This window comes from Myxine glutinosa, chromosome 9, assembly GCF_964187855.1.
Source record: "Myxine glutinosa chromosome 9, kmMyxGlut1.1, whole genome shotgun sequence".
Classification (NCBI taxonomy): Eukaryota; Metazoa; Chordata; class Myxini; order Myxiniformes; family Myxinidae; genus Myxine; species Myxine glutinosa.
In genome coordinates this window covers 17,560,760-17,585,057 of record NC_136269.1, presented here as the reverse complement: position 1 = coordinate 17,585,057, position 24,298 = coordinate 17,560,760, and the positions used below count along the sequence as shown (strand labels likewise).

The following is a 24,298-nucleotide window of genomic DNA, read 5'->3' as shown; positions in this document are numbered from 1 at the left end:
AGATGTATGGTGTGCTGAAATATAGACAGTAAAGACAATTACTGGTGTGGTTCCCAATTGGCGCTCCGCGGTCATTTATCGCTGACTTTTGCCGGTCCCTGTTTAGAAAGAGGTTAAGAACCATTGGCCTAAAGGGTCAACATGACAACAATGTCAGCAACATTGGGGCAGATTTCTGTCGTACCTGAGGCACGAGAACCTCAAGACATCGCAGAACAGGAAGGACACTTTCTGCAGGCAGCAAATCGAAAGCCTCCCGGCACCCTCGAAGGGCCCTGGCTGCGAATGATGGCAAAATCCGCCCCTGGCCATCATCGTCTGAACATCCACGGCACTTGACAATGCAACTCACACATGTCCACTGATGGTTAATAAAGTTGGCGGACACTCGGCCCCAATCTTTGAAACACATGGGTCTGAACACAAGGAAAAAAAGAAAAAAAAACATCGTGCATGAGAGAAATTTGCTATAGGCCATGGGCCCCACCCACTGTGTTAACCCTTTAAGGGCCAAGAGACACAAACATCCCTAAACGTAAACGTGGTGTATCTCTGATATATTCCCAACAATTTTAGGTTACTTTATGTTTGTACAATGGCAAACATTGGAGCTAACACTCGGTAAGACCTTTTGTCATTTCCATAATTTTGGTTCACGAGTTATCAAGTGACCACTATATTCGTCATGTGTGTGCATCTTTCTGTGTGTGTCTGTGTGTGTGACTGTCTGTCCGCAGCATAACTACCCGATGATATCATCCGATCTTAATGAAACTTGGGTGGGAGGTTGATATCATGATCTAGTTGTGTCCTGCCTAGAGTGGGCGTATTGCGCCCATTGTGGGCTGAGCCACGCCCGAAAAAGATGTATTTTTAGGGGGTAATCGAGTTCAAGCTACATCTTCTCCGAGGGAGTTGGTGGAATCTGACAGGAGTTTCGATATTTGGTTAGGCCAAAGCCCCATGGAGTGTCTAGCCCCATGGAGCTCGATTTTTTTTTTTTTTTTTTTTTCATTTCATTTTTCACCGAATTTTCGGTATTGTGTAGCTAACTAATCTCATAACTGATAACATAATCTCATAACATGACATAACCGATGACATCATAAATTTACTTTCTTTAATATAATTGCTGCGTAGATCACGCTGAAGAAATTTCAAACCAATCAGACTAAGCATTGTACTTTTTGAATTATGACATCATGAGGAAGGCACCAATGACGTCATCGGTAACAACACTTATTTCCCAATCGGAGTTCTTTACAATGAACCATGTTTAATTTTTTCCATGGAGTGGTTTCGGAGATATAGAGGTCCAACTTTTTGGGTTTTCCAAGATGGCGCCCATACCATGTGACATATGACGTCAATTTTCATTTTAAAAAAATTCTGCATGAGTAGATGCATATGATGGTGAAAATGTCATGTCAATCGGACCAACGAATGCCGAGAAAATGAATTTTTAAAATGCGGACACATATGCAGTGTGTACGCATGTACGCGACAGATTGTCTAACCCCGCTTTTCGCTTCGCGAGCGCAGGGTAATAACATTGGCTATAAATATGAGTGCAAGTGGGTTTCATCCTCAGTCTAAAGTTGACTGTACTCGAGTCAACATGAGAAGAGAGGTCAAAACGTTGCAGCTTAACCTTAACCAGTGGTGAGGGCCACTAAAAAATTGCAATTATGACATGAGTTTTGACAAACAATTATGATTGTGACAATTTTTGGCAATTTGGCAATTATGGCAATTACGGCAAAAGTTTGGCAATTATGACAAACATTTTTTTTGTATCCAACGTCGAGGCTCATGTAAGAGCTAATACAAAACACATCAAACCATCACGAAAACAAAAGGCTGTGTGAGATCAATTTCTTTTTAACAGCGATCTGCAGCTCACAGTGATGCTTGTACGGAGATCACATGCAGAACAACGTCATCGAGAGACTTCAGTGTACTTTTGCATGAATTACAAAGACATTAGTAGACAACAAGCGCAGGTATCCGGAAAGGTCCACGTGATGCAAAATGTGACTTCAACAATATGATGCAAACAACAGTTAGTTATCGCGTTAATTTAATGTTGTCGGGCTACGTGCTCCCAAAATATGTTGCTTGATTAAATAATATTGTCTAGCTGCATGCTACCTAAATATGTTGCTTATCGCCTCAATCGAAATATATCGCACAAGATCTGCCTGCAACCCTCTTATGGTTAAACTGCCAAAATCAAGACTCTCTGCTCACCTTCACTCCTTCATTCCTCTTTTCTCCCACCTCTGGAACAAACTCCCTCACTCTCTTCAATCCCACTCCACCCTCCAGGTCTTTAAAACAGCTGTTCACCACCATCTCTTATCTTCCCCCATCCAAAACCTTGATCTTTTCTACCCCCACTAATTTCACCCCAAATCCACTTTTTTGAAATACCGACTTCTTTCCTGGAAGTCCGAGCAGTGTCCATGTGTTTTACACCTCTCCCACCCCCCACACCCCATGCCCTTGCCTCCTCCCCCCAAGCCCTCTCCCTCCCACAGCTCTCCCGATGTCCCTGCTCTCAAATGTTGTCTTGTGTGCTTCCCTCTCTCTCCCCATCTTGTCTCCCGCTCCCTTTATCAGATGGTTTATGTGTCAGTTTGTCTTTTTCTGATCAATGTTAGCTCTTACACGAGCCTCGATCTTGTATTTAAAAAAAACAAAAAAAAAAACCCCCTCCCTCTCCCGCAGACGCCCAAACCCCAGGTCCTCAAACCCCTCCCGCCCCGAATCCCGAGTCTTCAAAACCCCCATCCCAACAGTAGAACTAAACCCACTCCTCACCCAAAGTCCTCAACACCCTTCCCCCAAAGCCGCAATCCCCCACTCCCAATTCTGTCCCCCCTTTCTTCAAAGCATGAGGGTATTCTCACATCATCACGATATTATTTATTCATGACCTGAGATGGCGGTGTACTGCTGTCTTGAAGGCCGGGAGAGAAGAATGAGAAAGAAGAGTGTGGAAGGTGGTTCCACACATGGGAAAGGGTAGGAATAAATGAGCGGAGGTGAGCAGTGGTTTTTTTTTTTTTTTTTTTGGTTTTTTTTTGTATACTGAATCGAGGCTCGTGAAAGAGCTAACATTTATTTCACAAACAAATCAACCAGACAAACAACATATACAAAAAGAGGGAGCGGAAGACAAGATGGGGAGAGAAGGGTAAGCACACAACCACAACATTTGAGAGCAGGGAGAAGTGTGGGAGGGAGAGGGCTTGGGGGCAGGAGGCGTGGGAAGGGGGGGGGGAAGGGTGGTTCTGGATTTAGGCAGTTTCACTCGAGGGGACAGGGGGATGCAAGGGGGGGGGGTGAGATTGTGGTGGACCGTGTGTGTCCTGCAGATACTTTGGTGAGAGCAGAGGGTGCTAGACCAGAAATGAGGTGGAAGAAGATGGCGAGACAACCGACCTGTCAGTGATGGCGAAGTGATAGGCCATCGATCCAGCTTCATCGCGAGAGATTCCAATGATCTTGAACTTTTCCCCATTAGAGAGAGGTGTGTATGAGCTCCCCAATGAGATGTCCTCTTATCACAAAACAAACAGGTAAAGTTGGTATCAAGGAATAAAGGAGCTTAATTTCTCATAAATGTCAGCTATTTCATAAGAACCAAATAGTTTTAAATTAATCTCACACAAATCTAACCCTCCATCAAAATTAGATCCTTTTGTGGGAGATGACGTCATCCATGGATAAACAAGACAAAAGAGCACAATGGAAATGCGAGGCCACTATTACATTTCACATATTAAAGAGAGAAGCATAACAAGCTTTGGAAAAACAATCAAAATGTCAGGTGGATTTCCTTCCCAATTAGAAGTGATAACAAACACAGCAAGGCCGTACAAGGGTAGAATGGTTATATTTAATTAATTTGATGTACTGACAGTTCATTAACAGTGCAAATTGTGGAGGAGTAGTGAGGGGCGGTGTAAGAGGTGGGTGTGCTTGGGGTGATGGCTGCCGAGCTAACGTTAAGGATAGGAAAGAGAAACGTGTGACGTTAGTGTGACATCTTGGCTTTTAGTTTTAAAAAGAGAAAGGAGAGATGAAGAGCGAACATGGCAGGAGTGGAGAGCAGAGAGCGGGGTGAGAGCGCTCAGTGTAAATCGAACAAGCCTTGTGGGAAAATATCGATTGTACTAAACGTGTGAGAAATGGTGTCAAAATGCAATTGAAACGAGACAGGCGAAGGTTCGACTGAACAGTTTCTGGCAAACTTCAAGCGTGATTCAGAAACTGGACAGGATGGCATCCGGTCACGTGTGCTAAACTCCTGCTCGGCTGCTCTTTCTTGCTATTAGGCTTCCAGATAGGTGCCCACTGGAAGCTTATTGTTCCTGTTAGAATTTTTATTATTCGCCCCAGTTGGACTTGGTCCGAAACGGGGGCTTATGGATTGGGTCTCGTCCGTGCGTCAGTGCCGATCTTGTTCAAACTTGCCAGACAGACAGTGAATGATGGCCGACATATGCGTATATTTCCAAGATCAGCTCCAAGATGGCCGACTGGTGGCCATTGTGTTACTCATATGTGTCCCCACCCATTTCTCAGCCATGCATGGTCCGATTTTGTTCAAACTTGGCAAAACGACAATACAGAAGAGTATACATATGCATAAGATTTTGTTTTGTAATCTGATCAAAGATGGCCGACTCACAGCTTTTAACTTCATACAGCAAAATTACTAAAACCACGGGGGCTGTGACGTTTTATATATTTTTCTCCTTGTTATTCGAAGCAAATGTTGTCGAGACAATTCCACGAAAACCGTTATAGCTAATTCTATGAAACTTTAAGTTATTACAGATACCTATGTATATTATTGCATGACGATTTTTGTTTTTTAAACCTTTTTCGGCTGCCATATTGGATTTATCGAAAACCTTAAGCAATATTCTTCTCCAAAAATGCTGAACGGATCAATGCGAATTTTTAAACATATTGTTGCGGATACGAGGATTGTGTTTTTTTTATTGTGTTGTATTGTATAGTAAATTGTTGTAAATATCACCCTCTGTAAAATGTAATGATTCCTTGTAAATACCTCCGTAGTGTAAAGGTCAAAGGGCGTCCCATAATTAGTCCATAAAGCATACACGTCAGCCAATCATAGAATACCCCTGTTCGATAGTTATATCTTTATTATGTGTCTTAGGGTAAGGCCTTGTCTTCCATTAAGATGACACTCCATTGCACCAAGTGAAATAGATAGATTCCTTTCATTCCCCATTCCCATTCCCCAAACCTCCATTTCCCCTTTCGTCATTGCCAAGCCTCGATTGCCAATTACATCCCCTCCAAAACCACCATTGAACATGTGCTCGGGTCGGGGAAGACGGGCGTGCCCGCCCGTCGTCATCAAGGGCGGAGCCAGAGGGTCGCGCGACCAACCAGGGCCGAGGTGAGCACACCGATGGGCGTGTCCTGAAGGTCGGCGGCTTGATCGCCGGAGGCGTTATAAAGGCGCGCGCGCAAGAAGCAAGTGCGTTGGTCGTCAGTTGGTCGTCAGTGGTCGTCAGGGGTTGTCGGTGGTGAGGAGTGATTGGACCAAGAGAGAGAGAAAGAGTGGTTGGACCAAGAAAGAGGAGATCCAGAAAGAACATCCAAAGAGAGGACATCCCGGAAAGCACAAAGCCTGCTATTCGTCGCCTTGCTCGCCAAAGTTGGACTGAGCAGTAGTTAACAGCAAGAAGCCTGTTGTAGTCCTGGAAAAGCGCGTGACGTCCACAGCAGCAGCAGCGGCGGCCACAGCAGCAACAACAGTGCTTGGGGCCTGGACGGCGGTTTTGAGCAGGGCCGCGAAGGAACGGCGGCTGCTAAACGCGCCGATCGTGCTGCAGGACCCCTTGGACCTTCCTCTCCCTCCAGCCATCCACCTCCTGCCTTTCCATCCTTTTTGTGTACGTGAGTTTGTTCTGTTTGTTTTGTCCCTGGGGATTTAATTAAGCTTGGATAAAGAATTTGCACTGTGTCTCTAAAATCTTCTGTATATTATTTTATTATCTTTCCTTCTTCCTTGGTTATTTTGAGCCTGTATATAGTAGGAATAAATTTAGTAGTATTTCCAACCTTTTCGCCTTCTTCTTCTTCTTCTTCTTCACATCCGTGTCGCTTTTGTCTTTTCCATATTGAATAGCTGTGGCGCGATCCGGCCGACGTTCGGGGATCGGGTTAATCGGGGTAACTGTTAGGCCACGGTGCCATCCGCTCGGCAAACCAACATCCTTATCCGCGGGCCGTAACAATATGTTCGACTAGCCATAGGGATGCAAGTTTGCAAAAAAACAAGGCATCGGTCACATGGTTTGGTGGCCATATTGGATTTAAATATAAAACATTAAAAACCCTCTTCTCCAAAACTACTTATCCGATTGATACGAAAACTTAAATATGATCGCATACCCATGTGGAAAAGGTATGGAAAATGATGTCTTTGGTCACGTGATTTGGCTGACATAATGAATTTAAGCAAAAAATAAATAATCATTTCTCTAGAACTGCGAAACGGATTAATTCAAAATTTCATATATAGTGTTGCGGTTCTGAGAATGTACATATTGATTAATAAAGGTTAACGGTTTGCCCCCATAGTTAGTCCACATGCAACACGTAGGCCACCTTAGAACATTAGTTATGTCATAGTATATGTGTAGAATAAGGCCATTTCCAATAGTGATACCTGCGTTGTGTAAAATAAATAAGAGTAGGTCCCATTCATTTTGCGGCCCACCCTCCAATCGACCTCGTTGGGCAGCATCCAGTCTGTGCCCCATTTTTGCTGTTGCCCCTCGCACTAGGATGCTCAAACCAGCCAAATGACATGAGGTAGGCCTGGAAAGGGGGAGGAGTGCGAGGTTGGGGTGTGGCCATGTCAAGCAGACGTCAAGGGCGGAGGCGGTAAGAGCCCACAACCAACCAGGGCTCGGGTGGAATGGCGTGAGGGGCGTGGTCAGAGCGCGGCTGGCAAATTCGAGAGGGTTCGCTGGGCGGCGCTATATAAACGCGCAGGCAAAGCCCTTCCACAGGACTGATGAGCGAGGGGCTTTGTAAAAGGACTATTGCGCTTTATCAACAGGACTCGTGAGGGAAGCCAAACATTGGCATGATAAAGGACTCTCGTGCGGAAGAATTGATAAGGACTATTGGGAGAGGTGCTTTGTTGGAAGGACTTGAACGAAGGACTGGCTGGCGTTAAGAGTTATAAGCAAGGACTTGCTGGGAAGCGCATTAAGGACTCGCATCAGTGGCGCATTGGAGAGGACTTCGGCGGGAAAGGCGCTTTGGATTGAACTGGATCGAGAGCGCATACAGTGCCGGTTCTGCTATTACGTACGCGGCCGAGACCGCAGGTATAACCGCCAAGCCGGTTCGTTTATTACGTACGCGGCTAAGCCGCGAAGTAACCGCCAAGCCTAGCTTACCTTTCGCTGATAATTGTCCGATCCGTGCCAACGACACGCGGGGAGCTTTCTGCCGTCCTTCCATCTTCTTCACGGCGAGTCGGGGACCCGGAGAATGAGCTGTGGACATCATCCCTGGACCATCAACCCTGACCATCTACATCCCCGTGTGAGTGTGTCTGTGTGTGCGGGCCCGTTTGTCCAGGGGATAAGTTAAGACTGTTCTTAAGGCTGCACTGTGTTTCTTTTTCTTCGCATCATTGTACAAAGTGTTAATAAACCAATCAATTCTTCCTTTTTCTTAATCCGACCGTATTAGTGATTTCTTCCATTGGGTAAACGTGGCACGATTACAACCGCTCAGATCGGGTTTAGTACCTGTTAATGGCCCGGATCACGGCTCGCTATCGCTCGGCGTTTCCACTAACACCGTGGTTCGGGCGGGGTTATTTCCTTGCTTCCCGGGAGGCGTTGGTAATTAGGTAATAGGAATAATTCGGCCTACCACCCTATTCAACGCTGACCGGAAGGAACGTCATAGCCCCGGATCACGTCGGCTAGATAAAAGACAAGGGGATTCATCCCCCCTTGGTAAGGGGAAAGGCCGACGTTGAGATCCGCAACAATATGATCAACTCTCCAATGAGGAAAAATGTTTCTGAAGTATGACATCATCAATCACGTGGTATGGTGGCCATCTTGGATTCAAGGATAAAATATTTGAAAATCTATATCTCCAGAACCGCTCAACAGATCAATCCAAAATTTCATCTGTAAAATTGACTACCCTTGAAGATTTTTTTTTTTTGCAAATTATGACATGGTATAGCATCCATCTTGGATTTAAAACAATCATCTTGGATTTTAAAAATAACTTTTAAATCTTCATCGAAACTGCTTAATCTATCCAAACCAAACTTTGCAGATATTATTGACTACCCATGAGGAAAATTTAATGAAAGTGATGATGTCATCAGTTACGTGATGTGGCAGCTATTTTGGATTGAAGGAAAAAATTTAAACATCTTCTCTGAAAGTGCTGAACAGACTGAAGCGACATTTGCTATGACAATAGGTTGTGCAGATAAATGGTGTTCGTTTTTGAAGTAAACATTGCCACAGAAATAAATATGTAAATCATAGGAAATGGAATATATCAATTTAAATACTATATAACGGAAAAATTGCTCTTCAAAAAGAGGGACACCACGGGCACAAAGACTAAACACTTAATGCCTCCCTCCGGGAACCACAAGTACATCTACAAACGTAAAATGGCAAGAAGCATTTGTTCAAGTATGTCAAGTATACCTGTTGGTGTCAGATCTGGAAGGCCTAGAAAGTGTGCAGTTGAAAGGAGCCTTTTCAAAAACACGGATCAGATCCTGCATCTCATTCAGGCTGCTGAGTCGAAGGGAGGGAAAAGCGATGCCCGTCTGGCACACCCAAGCTAGTGCAGCCATGGCGGCGGCCTCTTCCAAGGGAGAGATGTCCTTCAGACTCTAAACAACCGAGGAGGTGGTTGTGAGAATGAGAACGACACAAAATCAGTGCGAAGCCAAAGCGACATTGTACGAGTCGTCATCACACGCAATCTGTGAGCTTTTGCTTGCAGATCTAGATTTGGTTGCATTATTAAAATCTGCCATGAACCTTAAATTATCATGGTTGAGATCACTATTTAGGACCATGTCTTTAACTCATGTTAACAACACCCACTGACATCACTATCAAGGACCATGTCTTTAACTCATGTTAACAACACCCACTGACATCACTATAAAGGACCATGTCTTTAACTCATGTTAACAACACCCACTGACATCACTATCTCGGACCATGTCTTTAACTCGTGTTAACAACACCCACTGACATCACTATCTCGGACCATGTCTTTAACTCGTGTTAACAACACCCACTGACATCACTATCTCGGACCATGTCTTTAACTCATGTTAACACACACCACACACACCTCCTCACTCTCTGCAGACCTGGACAAAATCACAGACTGGGCAAACAAGTGGAACATGTCTTTTAATCCTGACAAATCTCACACTCTTACTTTGTCTCTCCGAAAAGACCGACTGGAAAATCCTCCCATCCATAGTGCTCTCAAGTGTTTGTGTGCTTCCCCTTCTCTACCCATATTGTCTTCCGCTCCCTCTTTTTATATATTTTGTTTGTCTGGTTGATTTGTTTGTGAAGTAAATGTCAGCTCTTTCACGAGCCTCGATTCAGTATGCCAAAAAAAACAAAAAAAAACTACTTTCTCAACAATCCTCTCCAAGACGTTCTGTCGCTCAAGCTTTTGGGTCTCACTATCTGCCATGATCTTTCTTGGGAAAACCACATTTCCAAGCTGGCCTCCAAAGCCAGTTGCCGACTGGGCATCCTCCGTCGTGTGAAGTCCTTCCTTGGTACACCTGAGCTCCTCACCACATACAAGGCTTTCATCCGCAGCTCAATGGAATACTGCTCTCCCCTCTGGGATGGTGCTCCTGCCTCACACCTAGCTCGCCTTCACGCTGTTGAAACCAAAGCGTTCAGAATCATTGGAATCTCCTGTGATGAAGCTAACTCCAAGGGACTTTCACTCACTCACCGCAGGCAGGTTGGTGGTCTTTCCATCTTCTACTGACTCCTCTCCGGCCTTGCCCCCCCCCCAGCTCTCTCTGGGCTCTGTCCCCCAAATATTCCTACAGGTCGCACAAGATCTGCCTGCAACCCTCTTATGGTTAAACTGCCAAAATCAAGACTCTCTGCTCACCTTCACTCCTTCATTCCTCTTTTCTCCTGCCTCTGGAATAAACTCCCTCACTCTCTTCAATCCCAATCCTCCCTCCAGGTCTTTAAAACAGCTGTTCACCACCATCTCTTATCTTCCCCCATCCAAAACCTTGATCTTTTCTACCCCCGCTAATTTCACCCCAAATCCACTTTTTTGAAATACCAACTTCTGTCCTGGAAGTCCTTGGTGTCCTTGTGTTTTATACTTCTCCCACCCCCCCCCCCCTCCCTTCCCACACCTCCTCCCCCCAAGCCCTCTCCCTCCCACACATCTCCCGATGTCCCTGCTCTCAAATGTTGTGTTTGTGTGCTTCCCCTTCTTTCCCCATCTTGTCTACTGCTCCCTCTTTTTATATATTTTGTTTGTCTGCTTGACTTGTTTGTGAAATAAATGTTAGCTCTTTCACGAGCCTCGATTCTGTATACAAAAAAACAAAAAAAACACACACACACATTGTACATGAAAACATGACAGGCCTTTCATCCACAATTACAGATAGAACACCTCTTAATTACTGAAACGGTCAGCAGGGCCCATCCCGACTGGAGATATGAAAGGTAAAAAGGACATCATACATCATCGTGCACGTGGCGCAGATTTGCGAGGGATAATGATACGAGGTGAGAAACAAATGCAATGACCCTTGCAGAACCGTGGCAGGTGTTCAGCACCAGGTTGACAATCTCCTTCAGAAGGTCCAGGTAGAAGTTGACATGATTCAGACTTTCCTCCTAAGTGGACAACAAGATGTGCTTTGTTGGATCATTGATCCTCTTAAACAGATACTTGGGGCCTATGTAGAAGACAAGGACATCTAATACACTTTATAAAGAACGTCATTAAAACAAAATCTCTTCATTCATCGCACTGATGAAAAATTATCAACAGTTCGATTCAAAAATTATCACAGTATTGAAAATATATTAATTATTGGGAGGCGTCTCATGCCGACAGAAGAGGACGTGTCCAATGATGCACCCGGTTGTGAGCAGAAATAATCACAATGGGAGTTTTAAAATAAAATCGAAAATGGCCGACCTCCACCAAATGTTGCATTCGTGATGGCGGTCAGGTCATGGGCTTTAAATTAATCTCCCTACTGCCCCTCTCCCCATCCACGTGCTTACAGAGACGACTGGCGATTTTCCCCTCCACAGGTGGATGGAGTGCAAGTGGCTTAACCACTGACCCCTGCCGGAGGGAGCGGGTATTGCGGGTGAAGAGCAGTGATGACTGTTAACAAATTGCCATTTCTATATGTGCCGTTCATATTGTGGGTCTTGATTTAGCAGGTATATGACACATGTACCAATATATTTACATGCACATATGAGTGTTTGGAGAAACATATATGGTAAATGATACTGTGCATCATCCTCCTGCCACGACAGCATGAGGGATAGGAATTGCATCCACATACCTTAGTATTACCTGAAAAACGCTCCCGGAAATAATAAATAAGGGAGCAGGTATTGACAAGTTGATGAAAAATAAGAAAAAACTAGAATGCCACTCAGTAGAGCACATACTCCCACCGTGGGTCAAGTTGGAATAGTACGATTTCACAAAAGTTTGAGGGAGTTGTTCAGTGACAACACAAGACAAGACAACACAAGACAGACACTGCACATATATATATATACCGGTATAGAATATATAGAAGATAATGTTTAAAAAAAAATAAGGCAATTTCACTGACATTTTCGGATTCAGCGTCCAATTCCATATAAGTGAGTGTATTTTGAGGCATGTGTGACTTCAAATAAAATTGTAAGCCAGGAAAAACGTTCGTTTCATTCCTGAGGGATACAACATGTAAAACTGGCCCAAACGTCAAAACAAAACTCGCTCATTTTAAGTCGCACAAGCTAATGCGACCACTCATTCTTCTGGGAAGAATCCCGTGCACATGCTGGTCACACCTATAATAATAATAATAATAATTCATTTATTTTGTATAGCGCTTTTCCAGAAGCCCAAAGGCGCTTTGACAGAGTGGAAAACATAATGCATAACAATACATGAAAACAACAATTGCAAAAAGACAAGAATCAAGAAAACAAACAGCAGCGATATACGGCATATATATAAGACAAGAATCAAAAAGACAAGACAAGAATCAATAGGGAAATATTTAAAGCAAAAGGAGGGAGAAGGAGAAGAGATAGTCAGGGGTTAAATGCTGTGGGTTGAATGTTGAATGCAGCGTTGAACAGGTGGGTCTTTAGTGATGTTTTGAATGTGGTGAGTGAGGAGGAGTCTCTGATGGTGTGAGGTAGTGAGTTCCAGAGGGTGGGAGCAGCGATGGAGAAGGCCCTGTCCCCCCAGGATCTGAATTTGGTCCGGATGGAGGGGGTCAGGAGGTTGGTACCAGCAGAGCGGAGGTTGCGGGTGGGAGTGTGTCTGGAGAGGAGGTCAGCCAGGTAGGATGGGGCCAGGTTATGGAGGGCTTTGTATGTCAAGAGGAGGATTTTGTACTGGATTCTCTGGGGGATGGGGAGCCAGTGAAGCTTGTAAAGGACGGGGGTGATGTGGTCACGGGTCCGGGAATGAGTGAGTAGACGGGCAGCGGAGTTCTGAATGTATTGGAGTTTATTGGTGATTTTTGAGGGTGAACCATAGAGGAGGCTATTGCAGTAGTCCAGACGGGAGGTGATGAAGGCGTGGATGAGGGTTTCTGCAGCCGTGGAGGAGAGGGATGAGCGGAGACGGGCAATGTTTTTCAGGTGAAAGAAGGCTGACTTTGTGATCTGTTTAGTGTATTTGTCGAAGGAAAGGGTTTGGTCAAAGATGACGCCAAGATTCCGGATGTGAGGGGAGGTGGATACTGGGATACCGTCGATGTTGAGGGCAAAGTTATGGGTGGATTTTGTGAGCGTTTTTGGGCCAATGATGATTATTTCAGATTTATCACAGTTAAGCTTGAGGAAGTTGATTTGAAGCCAGGATTTTATTTCAGTGATGCAGTTTGTCAGGATAGAGTGGGTGTCGGTGGAGACGGACTTGGTGGAGATGAAAAGCTGGATGTCATCGGCGAAGCAGTGGAATTGGAGACCATGACGGCGGATTAAGTGACCGAGCGGGGACAGGTAAAGGATGAAGAGGAGGGGGCCAAGAACTGAACCTTGGGGGACACCTTGGGGGAGGGGAGCAGTGGGGGATTTGCAGTTATTGATGGAGATGAACTGGCATCTGTCAGAGAGGTATGATTTAATCCAAGAGAGGGCAGTGCCGGTGACGTTAAAGGTGGATTCAAGTCGGGTGAGGAGGATAGTGTGATCGATGGTGTCAAAGGCAGCGCTGAGGTCGAGGAGGACGAGAATGTTGAGGTTGCCAGCGTCAGAGGAGAGGAGAAGGTCGTTGGTGATTTTGAGGAGAGCAGTTTCAGTACTGTGGTTGGAGCGGAATCCGGATTGGAATGTTTCATACAAGTTATTGGCAGAGAGATGATGTTTGAGTTGAGTGGCTACAGCGCGTTCCAAAACTTTTGACAGAAAGGGTAGGTTGGAGATGGGTCTGAAGTTGTTTAGGGTGTCAGGGTTTAGACCAGGTTTTTTTAGAATGGGGGTAACAGCAGCAATTTTGAGGGAAGGTGGGACGATGCCTGTAGACAGGGAGGAGTTTATTGTTGCAATGATAAGTGGAGAGAGAGCAGGGAGGGAGGCTTTGACAAAGCTGGAGGGGATGGGGTCAAGAGTGCAGGTGGCAGTTTTCATTCCTATGAGGAGTTCAGAGAGGTCAGTAGGAGAGATTGGGGAGAACCGAGACAGGGGATGGCAGGACAAGGGGGGGCAGGTGGTTGGAGGGGGAGCGGGTGCGGCGGTGGTCAAGCTGTTGTAGATGTTGTCAATTTTGCGTTGGAAGAAAGAGAGGAAGGAGATGCAGTTGTCTACTGTGAATGACTGGGTGGTGGTGTTCAGGGGGCGGAGGAGTTTGTTTATTGTCGAGAAGAGTGCTTTTGGGTTTCCGGAGCCAGAGTGGATAATTTGAGAGTAGTAGGCAGAGCGGGCGCGGGAGAGGGCATCTTTGTAGTGTTGTATGTGGTCCTTGTAGGCTTGGGAGTGAACTGTGAGACCCGTTTTATTGCGGAGTCTTTCAAGTTGGCGAGCACGAGTTTTCATCAGGTGGAGTTCAGGGGTAAACCAGGGAGCAGAATGGGTGAAAGAAACTGTTTTGGTTTTTACAGGCGCAAGCTGGTCAAGGCAGGAGGAGAGAGTGTGGTTGTAGTAGTCAGTGAGGTCGGAAGGGGTGTGGAGGTCAATGAAGGGAGAAGTGGACATTTTTTCAGAGAGGGTGGATGAGAATGAGGTAGGTGAAAGAGCGTTTAGCTTACGGAAGTTGATTGTGCGATAATGCCTTGGTGTTGGGGCGGGGATGTTGATGGTCAGAGTGATGGCTAAGTGGTCAGAGAGGGTGAGGTCGGAGCCATAGAGATGGTGCAAATTTTATCCAGTGGAGCAGACAAGGTCCAAAATGTGACCACGGATATGGGTAGGAAAGTCGACATGTTGAGTGAGGTTAAAGCAGGTGAGTAAATCAGTGAAGTCAGTGGTTATTGTGGAGTCAGTGGAGTCCATGTGGATATTGAAATCACCAAGGAGGAGGATTGAGGGGGAGAGGGAACATAGCTGGGTCAGAAAGTAGGAGAAGTCAGACAGGAATGATGGGTGTGGTTTGGGAGGGCGGTAGACGACAGCCATGACTGACTGCGTGTGACCAGAGAGTTTTAAAGCCAGGTGTTCAAATGATGGAGCAGATGAGATGGAGATGAGGTTGGTCTTGATGTCTTGACGGTGGATAACGGCAATTCCACCACCTCGGCCCTCCGAGCGTGGTTTATTGACGTAGGAATATCCATTGGGTGTGGTGAGGTTGAGTGTGTAGTAGTCCAGAGGTTGTTGCCAGGTTTCGGTGAGACAGAGAAAGTCCAGTTTGTTATCCAGGATGTATTCGTTCAGGATGAGGCATTTATTGTTGAGGGACCGGGTGTTGAACAGGGTGAGCTTGATGTTGTTTTGAACAGCAGGGATGAATTCAGGTGATTTAGCCAGGGTTCGTAGGCAAGAGGTGCGATCGTGTGGGTTGCTGTGACCAGGTGCGCTGGGACGAAGAGTGAGAGTGCGCTGAGCCGACCAGAGGACGGGGATGGAGTGACCTGATTGCAAATAAACAAACTTGCGACCGGAGCCACGGTGAATGTACCTGGGTCGTCGGAGGAGTCCATTTGATTTGATGGCAGAGATGCATGATGGGGTGGAGCGGGTATTGAGCAGAAAAAGCCTTGCGGCGGAGTACTTCAGAGCCATGCCAGGCAGGAGCGAAGGGACGAGTACGAGGCCAAGGTCGAGGAGGCAAAGCGGCAAACGCAGCGGCAAACGCAGCGGCAAACGACTGCAGCCGCTAATCAAGACCACAGCGGCAAACAAGGCCACAAGGCCACCAAGACCACAAGGCCACCGGCAAACAAGGCCACGGCCACAAACAACGGGAGCGGGCCTTTCGATTCCGTATTCCGTACCATCAAAAGCAGATTCCGTTATCCAGCCGGAGAACACGCGGCACGTGCGGGTGTGAAAAGGCAGGACAGGTGTGAGATGTCAGGTCAGAAAAGTAGAAGCAGACCCTGTACATCCATCCAGTCGGAGAAGCGGCGAATATGCAAAGCCAGCGTCCTCTCGCAACCGAACCCGGAAGTCAACCTATAACCTATAAGTTATAAGTCACCTACGTCTTTATAAGTTCATCAAATACTGACACCGCGATTGACATTCGCTGAGGTAAATGTTGACATCTCTTCTGAGGTAAAAAAAACAAACAAACAAACAAAAACCATTTTAAAGCATTATACGCATCAAACGATACATTTTATGAAACGGGGAAACCTAATACACACTTTGGTGGTTTTAAAATGACAGAATATGTCTTTATTAGAAGAAAAAAAATGAACATTGAAGACGACGCTGCTAAAAAATACACCGCTCTAACGCATAACCACGAGTTTAAACTACATTTACAACAAATATGAAAACTAATTTCATATCACAATGTTAAATATAGAATATATAGAAGATAATGTTAAAAAAAATGAGCCCTATCTTCCAATGGTAAACAATCCTTCAAAAAATTCCTGGATCCAGAATAATATCCTGAGCTTCACCAAAAACTAATCAATTCTTCCTTATCCCAAGGGCAATCATCCCACCAACTTTCATCCAAATCCGTTCAGAACATTTCCAGATATCTTGTTCACAAACACACGAACACACACACACGGACGGACACGATCGAATGCATTACTCCTGGCGGGAGTAAAAAGTATTATCACAGAACAGCCTTATTGGCAGAAGAGCTTGGACAAAGCACATGCAGGACAAGGACACGACCAGTAGACTCGTGAATTAATTGCTCGGACATTAGCAAGACATGATATTGAGCATCAGGTGATAATGGACAAATCAACACAGTATACGGGATATGAATCTGATATCCCAGGGTCGTGAGTTTTGTGCTCAGATGGGAGCAGACAGGCTGACCATGTTTATCTATTATATAATAATAATAATAATAATTCATTTATTTTGTATAGCGCTTTTCCAGAAGCCCAAAGGCGCTTTGACAGAGTGGAAAACATAATGCATAACAATACATGAAAACAACAATTGCAAAAAGATAAGAATCAAGAAAACAAACAGCAGCGATATACGGCATATATATAAGACAAGAATCAAAAAGACAAGACAAGAATCAATAGGGAAATATTTAAAGCAAAAGGAGGGAGAAGGAGAAGAGATAGTCAGGGGTTAAATGCTGTGGGTTGAATGTTGAATGCAGCGTTGAACAGGTGGGTCTTTAGTGATGTTTTGAATGTGGTGAGTGAGGAGGAGTCTCTGATGGTGTGAGGTAGTGAGTTCCAGAGGGTGGGAGCAGCGATGGAGAAGGCCCTGTCCCCCCAGGATCTGAATTTGGTCCGGATGGAGGGGGTCAGGAGGTTGGTACCAGCAGAGCGGAGGTTGCGGGTGGGAGTGTGTCTGGAGAGGAGGTCAGCCAGGTAGGATGGGGCCAGGTTATGGAGGGCTTTGTATGTCAAGAGGAGGATTTTGTACTGGATTCTCTGGGGGATGGGGAGCCAGTGAAGCTTGTAAAGGACGGGGGTGATGTGGTCACGGGTCCGGGAATGAGTGAGTAGACGGGCAGCGGAGTTCTGAATGTATTGGAGTTTATTGGTGATTTTTGAGGGTGAACCATAGAGGAGGCTATTATAGTGCATAATCCACCCTTTCTCTGGATAGGGGTTAGGGTTGTGGAATTTCCAGTGTTACAGGAGGAAGGTCTAAACTATGAGAATGAATCATTAGATTCAGAGAAAGACTAACTGCTCGGACCAAAGAGGAACACGGAATAATCAGTACGGTGCGGTGCACCGTATGGTAAACTCAAAGATTTCAGTTACTCCTTTTGTTCCCCTTTACCCAGACTAGTGACTTGTCTATCTGCATCTGTCCAATTCACTATTCCATGCAATTGCTCAAAAAACACTTGACGAGTACCAGTTTGTAGTCTGTGTCCAGGAACTGACAGTACAGCCGATAGGTGTGCATACTTTTAGCCGTCTCGCCTGGGTTCGAATCTCGGCCCAGCTATAAACTGTCATTTTGGTGTTTCGCATTCAGGGTGAGGCATCAATTGCGAGAACGTTAAGCTGGGGGACACATCTGCCACAACTGGCCGTTGGTGGATGGTGAAGATCCTCGAGTGTCTTCTGCGAAGAGGAGGCGAGTTATGACTGGCACCCTGAACAAATTCTCCAAATGTATGCCATCTTCAGTCGACCATCGAACTTCACTAAGCAGTTTGGGAAAAACTTGGGCCAAGACGTTCCCACCCACTGACCACAATTGGGACCATTGAAGTTGTAGATTTTGTACAATCTGCTTCTGGCTACGATCAATGGGGGTTTCTAGGCCTTACTTAGGATATCAGCATTGTTAAGTGACTGCTGTCACACACCCAACCTGTCAACCTAGGTTTTTTTTTTTTTGTATTGTTTTTTTTGTATACTGAATCGAGGCTCCTGAAAGAGCTAACATTTACTTCACAAACAAATCAACCAGACAAACAAAATATATAAAAAGAGGGAGCGGAAAACAAGATGGGGAGAGAAGGGGAAGCACACAAACACAACATTTGAGAGCAGGGAGATGTGTGGAAGGGAGAGGGCTTGGGGGGCGGAGGCGTGGGAAGGGGGGGGGGGGGGTGGGAGAAGTATAAAACACAAGGACACCAAGGACTTCCAGGACAGAAGTTGGTATTTCAAAAAAGTGGAATTGGGGTGAAATTAGCAGGGGTAGAAAAGATCAAGGTTTTGGATGGGGGAAGATAAGAGATGGTGGTGAACAGCTGTTTTAAAGACCTGGAGGGTGGAGTGGGATTGAAGAGAGTGAGGGAGTTTGTTCCAGAGGCGGGAGAAAAGAGGAATGAAGGAGTGAAGGTGAGCAGAGAGTCTTGATTTTGGCAGTTTGACCATAAGAGGGTTGCAGGCAGATCTTGTGCGACCTGTAGGAATATTTGCAGGACAGAGCCCAGAGAGAGCTGGGGGGGCAAGGCCAGAGAGGAGTCGGTAGAAGACGGAAAGACCACCAACCTGCCTGCGGTGAGTGAGTGAGAGGCCTTTGGAGTTAGCTTCATCGCGGGATATTCCAATGATTCTGAATGCTTTGGTTTCAACAGCGTGAAGACGAGCTAGGTGTGAGACAGGAGCACCAGCCCAGAGGGCAGAGCAGTATTCCATTGAGCTGCGGATGAAAGCCTTGTATGTGGTGAGGAGCTCAGGTGTGCCAAGGAAGGACTTCGCACGACGGAGGATGCCCAGTCGGCGACTGGCTTTGGAGGCCAGATTTGAAATGTGGTTTTCCCAGGAAAGATCATGGCAGATAGTGAGACCCAAAAGCTTGAGTGACAGAACTTCTTGGAGAGGATTATTCAGAAAGTGGATGGGAGGGTTGTCCAGTCGGTCTTTTCGGAGAGACATCGTAAGAGTGTGAGATTTGTCAGGATTGAAAGACATGTTCCACTTGTTTGCCCAGTCTGTGATTTTGTCCAGGTCTGCAGAGAGTGAGGAGGCTGCAGACTGCCGATCTGAGGGATGAAGAATGGAGCGACAGAGAGTAGAGTCATCAGCAAACAGCGACAGAGAGATGTGGTTCTTCCACATCCGTCCATAACTGTTTGAGATATCCTGCTCACACACAGACAGACATACAAGCAAACAAACAGGGTTGTAGTCATAACCTCCGTCCACCTTTGGTGGCGGTGACAAATTTCACGGAATACAGTTCGAACTTACAAATGAACAGACAAAATGGGGAAAAGGGAAGACATCCATGTCAAACTCACTTGAACCAGGTTACTGTAAATATGTCCCAGAAGGAAATCTAGGAGTTCGTCAATGCAGTTTTCAATGGTTGCCCTCAGCGTACCGCGTATCACATCACCTGGGTACAGGGTGACAAATTCAATCTCACCGAATGCGTGAGTGCAAAACGATACAAGCCGGCTCGATGTAATTGGGAGACTCACACCCTCCAATTCATTACACCTCTTTTGTACAACTTAATTCCACTCTTAACTTCCTTCATCGAAGGCCGGTGGCACGGATGGATATTTAAAGGTTTCCATTTCACGGGCAGACCAGACTGTATGATTTGTAGTGTATGCAACAATGTTTATAAGATACAATCCAAAGCATGCATTCCAAGTGCGCTCTGCAGAAATGTGGGGGTGACGGAGCACGGAAAGGGCAGTGGGTGCAAGACCAGAAAGCAAGCGGTGGAAGACAAAGAGACCACCAACCTGTCTGTGAAGTGAAAGTGATGCTCAGCTTCGTCGTGGGAGATTCCAATGATGCAGATTAGGAATCGGATTGGGCCCAAAACTCACCTTCGTAGGGAGAGGGGATGAGAGAATCCCATTGAGAGCCACTCGCTTGGGGTTGAGTCATTTCGGTTCTTAAATCTTTGGACATACCCTTCTGTAGAACACAAGTATCCTATTATAATAGAGCAAACGTATATGGTTATGTATGTTTATATGCAACGAAAACGTCTTCTTCTTCTTCAAATAAAATTACCACCCTCATATTTAACCCTCTTAATTGCGTTAAGACTGTTGAGACCCCTCAGACCTTTCACGACCCTTTAATTCCCCCAAGACCCTTCAGACCACCAAGACCCCTGAAGACCCCAAACACCCCAAAGACCCAAAATAACCTTCAAGGCCCTGAGGCTCAAAAAGACCCCGAATACCCAAAAACCCAAAAGACCCCGAAGACCCAAAACACCCTGAAGACCAAAAAGACCCAAAACACCCCGAAGACCCAAAACACCCCGAAGACCCAAAACACCCTGAAGACCCAAAACACCCCGAAGACCGAAAACACACCGAAGACCCAAAACACACCGAAGACCCAAAACACCCCGAAGACCCTGAAGACCAAAAAGACCCCGAAGACCAAAAATACCCCAAAGACCAAAAATACCCCGAAGACCAAAAATACCCCGAAGAGCAAAAAAGACCCAAAGACCCTTAAAGACCAAGAAGAACCAAAAGACCCTTAAGACCCAAAAGCCCCTGAAGACCCCGAAGACCCAAAAGACACCGAAGACCCAAAAGCCTCTGAAGACACCAAAGACCCTGAAGACCCAAAACACCCCAAAGACCCAAAATACCCTTAAAGGCCCAGAGGATCCAAAAGACCCTGAAGACCCAAATGGCCCTGAAGACCCAAAAAACACCGAAATGGTCAAAGATGCCTACCCCTCTGAAACGACGTGTGGTGAGGCGCACGGAGCGCGCCGAGTCACGCTAGTATATACAATCGACGTGATTCCAACAATGACTGCCATGCTTAATTCCATGATTCGAATAGAACAACCTTTAGAGGGCATTTTTCCCCGCAATGCGGGGGTTGGCCTTTTTCGGACAACATGGTCCCCTTTTTGAAGCAATGTTTTATGGCCAGATGCCCTTTCTGTCGCCAACCCTGTTAGTCGCCTCTTGTGACACACAGGGAATTACCAGTGAACTGGCGAGGAAGGATGACAGGCTGAGTCAACCCCCCTGCTGTTAATTCAGCGATCGAACAGGATTCGAACCCAGGATCCTAGAATCCCAAGCTGGCACCCTAACCGCTAAGCCAACACCAAGTTCCCATGATTTGAATGTTTTATAATAATTATATGTGGTGTTTGTGGTGAGGATGAGGAAAAGGAGGGAAGTTAAGAGCAGAGGTCGAAAGGTTATTAGGTGGGGGAGTGTAGGGGAAACGTCAACGTAGAGTACAATGAGAGGGTGAGGGCAGGTATGAGTAACTTAGTGAAGAAGTGGAAGGTTTTGAGAAGGAGTACAAATACAGAAAGGCATTTAGGGGAATTGCAGAGATTTTGTGTGGAAGAACGTCAGAAATTGTGCGTCGACTAGGGATAGAAACCAGGTATGGTAGACGCAGGAAGTAGCGAATGCAGTTGGTGAAAAGGAGGTTTGGAAGAGGATAGAGAAGATCAAGGTTAGAGGGAGGCAGCCAGATGCGTGTTTGCTGCACCTGTATAGGCAGAAGAAAAAAGCAGCAAGGAGAGCTGTGGATAAGGTGAGGAATGATACCGAAGATGAGATGGAGGTGTTCAATAAGTTGGAAGAGGAAGGTGATATATACACAAAGAATTAAGTTAAGCACCCCCCCGTTTTTTTACAACCTCGCACATTACAAGTTTGTTGTCGTCAAAACAGTGTAATATACCCATGATATTGCTATATTTTCTGGAGAAGTGATATTATGGTCACATAAAACATAACAATCATGCCGTTTTCAATATTTTATTCTGAATAATTTAAGGTGAAATTTTTTGGAATTTTAGGCATATTTTCACCTCAATTTAAGTATGGAGCTATAGGTCCATCACGGACAGTGTGGATGACGTTTATGTTTTCTAACGTACAGTCATTGTTCTGAGAAGACCTCTAGCGATCTTTGCGTCAATAACGTGTGTAGGACCCACGTGATCGGATGGAGCAAGGTGCTGTGACAACCATCCCCTGGCCTGCGTACAGTCCTGACCTGAACCCCCTCGAGCACGTTTGGGACATGTTGGGACGACAAATTGCGAAGATGGTCCCTCCAATAGCCAATCTGGATGAATTGGAACGTGCATTACATCGGGAATGGAACAACCTGCCACAGCAACGCATACGACGGCTTACAGGGTCTATGAGACGTAGGGTTGAGTCAGTGATCCGATCACGTGGGTCCTACACACGTTATTGACGCAAAGATCGCTAGAGGTCTTCTCAGAACAATGACTGTACGTTAGAAAACATAAACGTCATCCACACTGTCCGTGATGGACCTATAGCTCCATACTTAAATTGAGGTGAAAATATGCCTAAAATTCCAAAAAATTTCACCTTAAATTATTCAGAATAAAATATTGAAAACGGCATGATTGTTATGTTTTTATGTGACCATAATATCACTTCTCCAGAAAATATAGCAATATCATGGGTATATTACACTGTTTTGACGACAACAAACTTGTAATGTGCGAGGTTGTAAAAAAACGGGGGGGTGCTTAACTTAATTCTTTGTGTATATAAATTGGCTCTTGACAGGGATGATGATAGCAAGGACATGAAGGGAGAGGTGAGGGGGGCTGTGATTAAGGATGGTGGCGGGAGGCTAGTGACAGAGAGAGCGCAGGTGTGGGAAGGTGTGGAAGGATATTGAAGGTGTGGGAAGGATATTTCAAAGAGCTGTTGAACCGGGAAGGAGGCAACGCCGAGCTGGAACTACTGAGTTATGTGGAGGGGAAAGTGGATTTGTTGAGATTATGGAAATGCAGACGGCAATGAAGAGGATGAAAAAGGGAAGGACACCAGGCATTTTTGAGGTGTGTACAGAGATAATAATTGCAGCGAGAGAAGTCGGAGTCAGGTGGACAAAAGGGTTGTTGAATGTATGTTTGAGAGATGGGTCAATTCCAGAGGAGTGCAGGACAGGGTTAGTTGTGCCAATATGGAAGGGGAAGGGGGATGTTCAAGGTCTGGGGAAGTACAGCGACATTACACTCCTTGGTCATGTCATGAAGATGCTGGAGAGGGTTCTGGATGGGAGGATAAGGAAGTGTGTGGAGAAGGAGATCAGAGAAGAGCAGCGGGGTTTAGAAAGGGTAGGAGAATGACAGATGGGATGTTCATGCTGAGACAGCTGGTGGAGAAAATGTTGAAGGTGCATGGTGAAATGGCATTGGGATTTGTGGATCTGGAGAAGGCCTACATAACTGTCCCGAGACAGATGGTGATGGCGACACCGAGAGGATGGGAGTGCCAGTGGCAGAAGCTGGGGTTGGTGGAAGCGATGTACAAGGGAATGAAGGGAAAAGTTTTGGTTGGTCCTGAGATGTCGGTGGAGTTCAATGTGAACATTGGTTTGAGGCAGGGAAGCGCTCTCAGCCGACTCATGTTTATCATGGTGATGGAGCTGGCAAGCAGGAAGGTAAACATGAGAGGTGTTCTGGGGAGGATATTGTATGTGGACAATCTGGTTCTTGGTTTGGAGAGTTGGTGGGAGATGCAGGAAGTACTGGAGGAGTGGAAGGAGGCATTTGGCAAACATGGGCTGAAGATGAGCGTGGAGATGACGGAGGTGATGTGGGTTGGGCAGCAGAGAAAATAAATGAATATCGAGTTAGAGGGGAAGGAGATCAAACAAGGAAATAGGTTTGAGTATCTGGGTGGAACAGTGACTGGGGATGGTAAGTCAGAGGCAGAGGTGCGGACAAGGATTCAGGTGGGTGTGAATGCATGGAGGAGGGTGGAAGATGTAATGGCAGACAGAAAGATTTCAAGGAGATTGAAAGGAAAGTTTATGTCATGCGTAATGCCGGCCAACATTAACAGTCTGGAGACGGTGGTGCTGACAGAGAGACAACAAACGCTGCAGGTTTGCGAGAATAACTGGGTCAGGAGGATTGTGGGAGTGAAGAGGGTGGATAGAAGGGGAATGAATGAACTGAGG

General features: G+C 45.8%; 1 protein-coding gene across 3 annotated transcripts in view; it reads right to left on the bottom strand.

The window, feature by feature from the left end:
• TARBP1 (tRNA guanosine 2 -O-methyltransferase TARBP1) overlaps window positions 1-24,298 on the bottom strand; it is a 202,766-nt gene that overhangs the window by 141,257 nt on the left and 37,211 nt on the right. For all 3 annotated transcript variants that reach the window (XM_068129542.2, XM_078784136.1, XM_068129544.2), the window contains exons 14-17: window positions 19,627-19,724; window positions 10,809-10,964; window positions 8,754-8,944; window positions 185-416 (exon numbers count right to left, since the gene is read on the bottom strand). In XM_068129542.2, the coding sequence (XP_067985643.2) occupies window positions 185-416; window positions 8,754-8,944; window positions 10,809-10,964; window positions 19,627-19,724 (677 nt within the window). The remainder of the gene's footprint in view (window positions 1-184; window positions 417-8,753; window positions 8,945-10,808; window positions 10,965-19,626; window positions 19,725-24,298) is intronic.